This window comes from Sceloporus occidentalis, unplaced genomic scaffold (genome assembly GCF_023333645.1).
Source record: "Sceloporus occidentalis isolate IW3139 unplaced genomic scaffold, rSceOcc1.0.p SCAF_38, whole genome shotgun sequence".
NCBI lineage: Eukaryota > Metazoa > Chordata > Lepidosauria > Squamata > Phrynosomatidae > Sceloporus > Sceloporus occidentalis.
Genome location: NW_028317018.1, coordinates 4753937 through 4764706, shown reverse-complemented (window position 1 = coordinate 4764706; position 10770 = coordinate 4753937). Strand labels below are relative to the sequence as shown.

General features: G+C 37.4%; 1 protein-coding gene across 1 annotated transcript; it reads left to right on the top strand.

The window, feature by feature from the left end:
• Positions 1–594: 594 nt before the first annotated feature.
• LOC149290647 (serine/threonine-protein kinase 17B-like) lies at positions 595–9343 on the top strand. The gene is made up of 7 exons (XM_089488444.1): positions 595–713; positions 1197–1409; positions 2299–2443; positions 2827–2953; positions 4818–4866; positions 5943–6122; positions 9103–9343. Exons 1-7 carry the CDS (start codon positions 595–597, stop codon positions 9341–9343), a joined length of 1074 nt encoding a protein of 357 aa, XP_089344570.1.
• The last annotated feature ends 1427 nt before the right edge of the window (positions 9344–10770 follow it).

Genomic DNA, 10770 nt, shown 5'->3' with positions numbered 1-10770 from the left:
AAATATATGTTTTATTCAGCGTGCAGGCCGTACTTCAGGCATAACAAAATAAAATCCTACGCCCACTCTGGAGACTAACTAACTTAAACTTCCCTGACTATTCTACTGGGCAACTAAGCAGTACCCAGTAGATTAAATAAACGGCAAAGAAACATTTTGTTTGCTTTATATTATAAACAGTCTCTTGTTTTTCAGGTTCGCAGTTCCTCCACTCCTCACTCCACTCCACCTCCTCAAAGGTGAGATAGTGATTGCTGTCTGCATGGGGTTTTTTTTTGAAGATCCCTAGTTAGTGCTATAAGAGCAACCTGGACTTTAACTCCCTCTAGTCAGGGAACACTAATATGGCACTGTTCACTCACACTGCCCTATATATGTATATATAAATATGTGTGTATGTGTATATACATATGTGTATGTATGTATATGTATATATATATATATATATATATATATATATATAATCTTATTCAAAAGTTAAATTGCTGTATTCCTTGTTCCTCTTGCTCCATATGATGAAAATACAATATAACACAGTATTTTCTTTCCTTCTGAAAAGGATTTTAGTTCAGAAAGAAACACATTGGAAGCAGTATGTTAAAAAGACCTCACCGTAAAGACACATGGAGTTTCATGTTCACCGAACTCGAAACATCTATCAAGACTCAAAACTTTCATAATGTGTACATACTTGATTCAGTGACGCTGGGAAGGTGAGCAGTGTTTGCAGTGGCTAACGCCAGTCATAACTTTGATCCTCTTAGTGCCTTGCATACACAGTTCTGGATTGATTTGGAGAATGTCAAGTTACTGCCGCTCACTGAGAGAGCCTTTGCTGCTGCGCCTTTTAAATGTAATCTTGTTTTGCTTCTGCTTATATGTCCATACAATGTGCATCTGCCTTGTGCGTTCTAAAAGATAGGTATGAGAGCATGACATCTGGAAATGTACACATATCTACCTTTAGTAGACCTTTTAACAAATGGTTTGTTAAATGGTTTAATATTTGAGGCTGGCAGTTCCCCTTTTAAGGGCACTTCACGTCTGGGAGTTTTAAGTTTAGTTAATTATAGTGAAATATTTAATGCAATATAACCAACTAGACACTGGATGCGTAATATTAATACAATAACAGTTTGCTCACTCAATCCACTTGTAGTGCTACATTATTTATTTATTTCTTTACTGTTTGACAGGGGACTTAATGCTGTTGTTCGAAAATGCACAGAGAAGTCAACCGGAAGACTGTATGCTGCTAAAATTCTAAAGAAGAGAAGACGAGGGAAAGACTGCAGGGGGGAAATAATTCATGAGATAGCTATACTTGAGCTGGCAAAGACAAGTCCGCATATTGTGGATCTTCATGAAGTTTATGAAACAGACAATGAGATCATTTTGGTGCTAGAATAGTAAGTAATTTACAGTCCTTGTTTGCTTTGGTTTAGTGTGACAACCTTCTAGTGTGAGCTTCTCGTCTCCAGAACAGACAGGTGTCGTGGTAAGCCTCTTCTTCTCACTTCTCCACCTGTCAATATATTTGTAATATGAGTTAACCTATGTCTTATTCAGAAAAAAATGCCACCGTTATAAAGCAGGTGACACATGTTTTTTGTAAAAGCTATGGGGTTTATTCACTAAATGGTGGGTTGCTCTTGACTTCTCTTTTCATTATGAAGGACTAACACGAGTGAGCTACTGCTGCAGGAGAAGCTGGCCCCTTTATCCTTAAATAAATGAGATATCTCAAAGGATCATCACCTATTGAATTATACATTATACAGGAAAAGCTCAGCTCTGTTAGAGAAACTTGTTAGTGTTGGCCCTTCATAATGAATATTGATTTGAGAAAATTGAAGCCATAACGTCTGTCAACTCTCTGTTTAGTGAATATACCCCCTTTATTTCTGGCTACATTTAAGAGAATGATTGCTAGGGGTTTGGAGGGAAATGTAATGGATGTAGGGAGTCCCCCAGGTTCCCTCAAATTGCTTAGTCTGGTGGAATAGGATTTAACAAATTCTCAAATGTTAGTGTCACATTTCATGTCTTTCAATACTTCAGGTCATTCAGATTTTGCAAAAAAAATCTAATTTATTTTGGCTTAACAAATGCCCTGAAACAAGACTCCCTGTCAAGAAGAAAACATACTTCATTTGATTGTGTGTTAGGGTGTCCCAGAAATGGAAAATAACTTCCAGGATAATCACTCTAAAATATTGTCCATCCCACGATTCCCTCTGTTCACATCAAATACTAGGCAATTCCGTCCTGTGCTTAACCTTTTTTTTTTTCCTCCAGTGCTGCAGGTGGGGAGCTATTTAATCTTTGCGTGCCAGACAGGAATGAGGCACTTTCAGAGATACAGATCATCAGAATTCTTCGGCAGATCCTTGAAGGGGTACATTTTCTGCATCAGAATAACATTGTTCACCTGGATCTTAAGGTAAGTATGGGTGAAGATGTTTATTTACAGGCTTTTAGGAAGTGCATAGGACTCTAAAATGAATCTCCTTGATTTTAGAAAGGAGACAGAAGCATGAATGTCAATCAAAAAAAGCAACACAAAATTTAGGTAGCAGAAAAAAAAACTACATTTACAAAATATTTGAACCCTCTGCCTTATTTTATGGTAGTCTTAAAATAACCTTGAGTGAAGTCCAATCGTGATTCGGTTTATTTGTTGAGGGAATGCCTAGCCCTTTCCCGGGTGGATTTATTTTGATGTTGCCTAGCAGATTTTCACAGGCACGCTGCCAACTGGTCTGTTTTGGATTTCATTTATTTAGTTGTTTATATATTTTGTTTATATCACTTGTATTTTTTTAGCCACAGAATATCTTGTTTAGCAGTTGCAATCCTCGTGGTGACATAAAGATTGTAGATTTTGGATTATCAAGGAAATTAAGCAGCACTAATGAACTTCATGAAATAATGGGCACCATTGACTACACTGGTAAGAAGTCATACCTTTTTAAATATCCTATTAATGTACTCTATCTTAATAATTGCTGAGCCCAATTGTGCTTATTATAGATATATATAAAAAAATGCTTTTCAGAAAAAGGAAAAGTGTGGAATGCAGACACTTAATAAATCTGTTAGTTAATGTGGGCCTTAGCCCAAGGAATATTGTTTTTTTATTATTATTTCTGGTCACTTCATAAGGGGATTAAAAGACTGTTCAATTCAAGTTACTTACCACCTGAGATCCTTTGAGTTTCTAAAAGAAGCTTTATTCTTTTCTGACAACTTAAGTTATCCTGGGCACTGCACAGGGAGGTCCTGAGGTAAACCCCGTTTGATTTACATAAATAAAACCAGATGGGGCTGAACATGCGACTTCTGGCAGATGGTGAGTTCACAAATCGCTCCCATTCTTGGCTCTCCAATCTTTTAACTTAGGCCATGATGAAAGTAGGAGCAGAGGCAGTATATGACAGGTGATATGTACTGCAAGTGGATAGAGAGTCTGAATAAAGTCTTAAATAGCTGAGTAATTCCAGTTCTGGTGACTTAGATCCCCTTTTCCAGAATTGTTCAAAGTCTACCTGTTGTATGAAATTGGAAACTTGTTAGTGACACAGCATGATATTCAGACTGATTGTTTCTCTAAGGAAAGCTGTGACAAGGGCATTCACTTTTCGTATTCCTAGTTTTTGGAAGTATGTTAAGATTGTTATGAAAGGAACAATTCGTCAATACCGTAATGACAAGAGGCCAGAATCTCCATCAGTGTGCCTTTTACAACTAATTTTGCTATAGTGTAATTTTTATAGAAGGGGTTGACAAATTTGGTTTGGATCTAGGAGCCAACTTTTGTTTCTTCCCCAATAATATTTTTATTTTCATGTTTTACCCCCTGGTCTGCAGTTGAAGGATGTTTATTGGGGCGATACAACATAAAACACAAACCTTTCTTCAGTGCTGCACCACTTTGTACGCTACTGAGGCTAACCCTTTCATGACAAGGGAGTATTTTACACCATAAAGACTCAAGCTTGTTTGTTTTAACCATTTTTTTTTACACACGCTAACATTCTACACTTGTGTACACACATGCTAACACCATATACACACGCTTTATGCTGCCATACACACTCATGCGAATGCCATGCTGTAACATACACAACACCGAACACACTAATGCCACACTCTTATACACATGTGTACACTATCCAATAACATACACTCACACACATGGACTGGCTAACACTCTAACAGTATACACACTGAATACTATGGAGTAGACAGGCACTATACTTTTACACACACTGCTTCTGGTACTACACATCTACACATCTCAGCTAACTCAGGCACTATACATATACACACTGACTCTGACACTATAGCATACACACAAACACTCACAGACCAACTACAGCACTATACATATACACAGATACACATACACACACTGACTCAGGCACTACATTACATGACCATCTGTGGGCATAAAGCATAGGGTGCCGTATTCACGATAGCAGCCCTGGCCAATGTTTACCCCCTTGTCCTACAAAACCCTTGGGTGCCTGGAAGTGGTTTTTAGTTGCAATGGTGACCTGGCGCCTGGGTTTTGTCAAGCCTTGTTTTATAAATGAACATCTATATGTTTTCTTTCATATTTCACATATCAGTACTCAAATGGCAAATCCAATCTGAGATATTTAAATTAAATAAAGCTTTAGTAACAATCATATGGATATGAACATAGCTACACAAAAAAACCTTGCAGAACCAATGGGATTTTATTTTTTATATGTTTTGATCTACAGCGTTCATATAATTGATATTTGTTTTATATTTCAAATTCATTTTAGCACCAGAAATTTTAAATTATGAACCCATCACTACATCAGCAGATATATGGTAAGATGGTTACCTTATAAGGAAAATGTATTAAAAAAAAAAAAAAAAGTTCAAAGAGCATTACTGCCATTGCAAAAGGGGTTAGTTCTGTGTTTGAGTTTTACACTACAATACCATTCATTATGTTTTTATTTCACTTAAGTATTTAAAACAAATATTTAATGTTATTTATACGCTGCTACATTGCATGTTTAAATAGTTGCCACTGCCTATGTTGAGATTTGTGAAAGTAAAATTATAAAAGTACTTTACAGATGTAAGAAATCTCTAGAACTTGTGGGCCCTGTGGATGCGCTGCTTAAAACAATATTGGGAGAGTCTACGAAATGTGTTGTAACATCCTTTGTGGGCTGATGGTAGGATTGCAGCCCAGTCTTTGCTCAAGGCTAAGGAACATAAAGGAAAACTTAATATCACAGGGTTGTGCCTGGATGCAGATGTTATATGTCAGAATAACGTCAAATCAGAACATTAAAAAAATAGAAGTATTTTATTCCTCTCTAGCTGGGGTCAAGTGGGTTACCTCCTGTGTAACAAGCTGTAGGCAGGGCAGGTACTACAGGAAAAAACTGCCTTCTAGCCTAGATTGTGAACTCAAGAGCAGGGCCCTCCAAAGCCCACCATTCCTGCCAGGAACTTTGTGTAAAAGTACCATAAGGCTAGATGGCAAGTTTACAGTCAGGGCTCTCAACTCTTGATGTCTGTCTGTATTAATGTATGTTTCTAGTATATACAAATTATGTATGTATAATACATTATGCCCTATTTAAACTGTACAGCGCTGCATAACTTAATAAATAAGAGGTAATAATTGTTTTTCATCATAGAAATGTATGCCAAGAAGTACATTAAAAGTGTTCTTTAAAATGCACACAATCAGATGTTGAACCTCTTTAAAGAATGCAAGTTGATTCAGAAAATGCATAATCCTTTTGGCAGCACTTGGATGTTATCTCCAAGTACTCTTAAATTATGTCACGTCTTGGATACATCTCGTTTTTTTCCATGAAATACTGTTAGTAGACAATTAATATAATAGTATTGTAATATTCATGTTTTTATCTTTCTATATACAGGAGTGTTGGGGTAATCTGCTACATGCTTCTTACTTGTGAGTCCCCGTTCGTGGGTGTCGACAAGCTTGAAACATACCTCAATATATCACAGCTTAATGTGGATTACTCGGAAGATGTGTTTGCTTCAGTTTCAGAAGAGGCGATTAACTTTCTCAGATCTACACTAGTAATAAACCCAAAGTAAGTGGTTGTATTGTACGTAAAACTAAAGCATGTTTCGATTATAGCATCATAGAGAAGATTACTCTAGTAGCGTTAACTACTTGACAACAATTGACGGTCCATGCACGTCACGCAAAAACTGGTCAGTTAATGACAATTAACGTGCCTGGAATCATGATCTATGATCTACGATCGCTTTCTTCACCCAAACCAGGGGCCGTGTCTGGCCTCTCCCCAGGGCGTCAACATCCGCCATACATTGTACGTTTTAGATGAGGTTAGGTTCTTCAATGGTGTTGTTGAAATCCCCCAAACCTCTTTTTTCTAAATCTGGTCATTCTGCCTCCATCTCCTATCTGGAACATCTTTGATGCCGGCTAATTCAATGTATCCCCATCAAACCATATATTTTTGAAAACTAGACATTCTGAGGTATTTCAAATGCTGGTGTTTCAAATGCTGTGCACTAATTATACTACCACCAACTTTGTGGTGGTAGTAATTTTTTTGTGGGTTTTTGTCCATGCAAATTGTAGATATATATCTAGAGCTCCTGGTATGTGTCACTGTCAAACACCCCAATATGTGTTCAGCGACATCTCCCGAGTACAGAGATACCCCCCCCATGCATGGGTTTGTCGGCTTGTGTGGGGGCTAAAAAGTAACATTTAGGACATGCGTAATTCCCTTTTTCAATTTTGACATCCAGTCAAGTTTTTTTTTTTTTTTTCTCCATTATCGATTAGTTAAATCTATTGTTATCGATTATAAAATGAGGGTTTTTTTCAGAGAAAATGCTCTGAAAAATACCCCTCGTTTTTATAATCCGTTTCAGTGACTCACAGCAGCAGTTACTACTTACCAGTCCCTCCCTGCAGTCACTGATGATTGGCCCCGCCCATTTTCTATAGCATCCACATGGCTAAGACACTCGTAGAGTATAAAATTAATATTTGGGCTGCTGAAAGTTAGGGGAGGTGGGGGTTAATTTAGGGACAGTTATGGTTAATGGGGTGTTTAGGGTTAATTTAGGGGCAGTTGTGGTTAATAGGGTGTTTTTGGGTTAATTTAAGGGCAGTTATGGTTAATGCGGTGTTTAGGGTTAAATTAGGGGCAGTTGTGGTTGATGGGGTGTTTAGGGTTAATTTAGGGGCAGATGGGGTCTTCAGGGTTAATTTAATGCTGAGGACTGAGGGTTAATTTAATTAATAAAGTTAGCTTAAGGTGCGGTTAGCGGTAAAGGGGGGCAAACTAAGGGGAATCTAAATCATGGGGGCAGTGAAGATGAACCCAGTATTTATATTTGTGTCAGTGTGCTGCGACCGAGTCTGTGAATCTGAGGGCACTATGGAATATCTGGGGGTATAAGGCATATCTGGGGAGGATGGAGTGACATATCAGGGGACACAGTGGCATATCGGGGTATAAGGCATATGTGGGGAGGGCGGTGTGTGGCATATCTGGGAGTATAAGACGTATAGGGTATATAAGGCATATGTCTGGGAGGCAATGTGGCATATCTGGGGAAGACGGAGTGGCATATCAGGGGGTATAAGGCATGTGTTTGGAGGGTGGAGTTGCATGTCTGGGAGGGAGTGTGGCAAGTCTGGGCTCAAATGTGCATAACTGGGAGGGGGGGGTCAGGTTGGGAAATAAAAACAAGAAATGCATTTTATCAGTTTGTTTTTTTTCTGCCATTTGTTTTTAACATCCTGTTTGTATATTACATTATTTTAAATAAATTAAAAATTTACATTCATTTTTTATCAGATTAATCGAAAAATCGGCCAACTAATCGATTATGAATATAATCGTTAGTTGCAGCCCTACATACTCTACATCTTTTGGGGGATTCTGCTTCTTCTCTGTAGGAGGAATTTTAAAAATAAAATGGGCCCCACTTCTGCTTGACTCCCATCACCGCCCAGGACCAGGTGCATCTTGGTACAAGATACCTGAAATGACTTGAAGCTGACACTTCAAAAAAGACACTTGCATTCCGGGATTTGCTTTTTGTGCAACAAAAACCCATTGTAGGTTGCAATTTGCATCAGATAAATTGCAACCTTCTTGTACCAGACTTCTGCCTTTCTCATAATGAGGTAGGGCTGTAAGAGCTGATCTGACAGATCAACCCCACTCATGTCCATGTTAAGGCCCTGGTGCATACTGGCTTTCTTACAACCTCACGGACAGAAACCTCCACAGTCCTCTCATTGTGTATGGTGCTCAGCATGCACACTTCTTTTCTGTCCCTGAACTTCGGTGCCAAGAGCTCCTCCTGAGGTCTCCCCTTTCGTAGTCGGGTTTGTGCCAGATGTTGTGGGAAACCACGTGGTTCTTTCTTATAGTACGGCAAGCTACTGTGTCAAAACAACACAGCAGGTTTAACAAAGGGAGGCTTGTATAGAATTTGTCTACATACAAGTGGTAGCCTTTCTTCATGCGAGGACATATTAGGTCCCAAACAATCTTGCCACTGGTAACCTGTAGGGTCAAGGTGTCTATCCTTTCCTCATATCCCCGAAAAACCTAAGTATACCTAGTCTCGCTCTCACAGAGCTTATACAATGTTATTCCATACCTGGAGCACTTGGAAGGAATATCCTTTTTTTGTGTGTGTTTCTGTATGCCTCTATATCGAGGTATTAGAGCAACACCATCTGAGCGAAGAAAGCAATCCTTGGTTGTTTTCTAAGCTCATTTAACCCAATGACGTGCCAGACACGCCATTGGTCGTTAAGGGGTTAATTTTAGCCGTGTTAGGAGAAATCTAAATTATATTTTTATTTCACCAGGCCAGTTATTTCCCTTGTTTCCTTACGACCCTGGAAATGTTCTCTCATGATAGGTTATTTGAACTGCAGTGCTTTGTTTTATATGAAACTTATACTAACAAAGCTTCATCTTAAAACTGTATGATCTTGTTAAGTAATGAAAAAAATGTAGTATTCAGTATTTTCACACCTCACTTTTTTTGTTGTTGTTGTTATAACAGGGAGCGAGCAACAGTTGATGGTTGTTTGTCACATCCATGGTTGCAACAAGCTGAGTCTATACCGCTCTGTTCTCTAGATGTAACTCAGTCAGGAGAAACTTTGACAAAGAATAACAAAATGAAAATAAGCATCAAGATAAGTAATGATTTTGAAGACAAAGAGAACATGCCTGAAGATGGCAGTACTGCTCCCAAGAGATTACGTTATGATGATTCCCAGCAAAATGATGTCTATGTGTAATGGATGTTATGTACAGTTCTTGAAAGGTACCATGAAATAAACTACAGAATTGTTTTGAATACTAAACTATTTGGCGACACTAGAACAATTTAATAATGGGGTTCCTTACCTACCACTAAGGAATTCCATTGAGTGTGGGTAAAGGGGCAAAAAAACCCACACTTATTGCAGTTAATTTTTTTCATTTTGCTGTCCCTTTAAAAAGACGTAAAAGCGTCGGCTGTATCATGTTGCATATAATGTGACCAGCGTTGATGGTGATGTCTCTTTTATTGCAGTGATACCAAGAATTGGACAGAACATGGCAAACATCCATCAAAAGTTAATGGCAGTGTTCCAGCATGTCCTTGTAATTGGTGATGGTGTCTCATTTGCAGTGTTTTTCCACTGTCAAGAAAATTGCTGCTTTGCTTTTGTTGACTGAAGACTTAGCATACCAACTGCTGTTTTCAGTGTACTTATGGCACATACAACAACTGTCTACTGTGATAACCCATTAGTATAACTGAGAGGTGATCATAAGGGATAAAACAACATAATATCTTACACCAAACTCTGATATAAACATAATACCATGTAAAACTGTTTTAGGCAAGGTTCCCTGCTTAAGAAGGGTAGTTCGGCCATTAGCTACTTAATGCTATAGTAATACTGTATTTAAAGACATGACATATTTTGCATAATCGACAGATTAAAAATGACCAAAAATAAATGTGGGTATTTTGTGCCAACACCGTTTTTAATGATTCTTGCACTATATTACACAACCCCTAGTACCTTTTTTATGTTTCAGATAATAGGGAAGGTAACATTTTCTCTTAAATATATTATTGTCCATAGCGCCTTATTTACATTTAGAAAAATGCCCCAAAAACTAATGGAAAAAATATGAAAATATTTAAAGGCCAGTTTGATGATTACAAATGTCAGGTATGTTGTTTTTTTCCCCCATCTTAATTTTAGACTTGATATATTTTTGTTGCCAGTGTTTTCCCCATTCCCCATTATGTGCCCTCACCTGATCCCACCCTTTATATTGTTAAAATATAGCCATGATTAAGCACAAGAAATGTTTCTGTTTTTAAAAAAAAAAATCTAATTGTTCATCTGCATATGTATTATTATAACATTGCTGCTTTAAAAAATAGCATATTTATAAATAAATATTTTTATACAGCAGTATCAGTAATCATTACATTTATATGTAATTATTTAACTACTGTTCAACATGATTTTAATTATAAGCTGTATATGTAAGACTGGAAAATATTTTTTTTTTAACAAATTGATTTATATTAAGACAAAATTGATTAGTTTAAAAGGGATGCTTAAAAGTAACATGCTCTACAATGTTGTACAGTATCTTGATTGCAATAGAAAACATAAAAACATTATACCAATGTTTTAAGCTAATCTATATTGAAAGT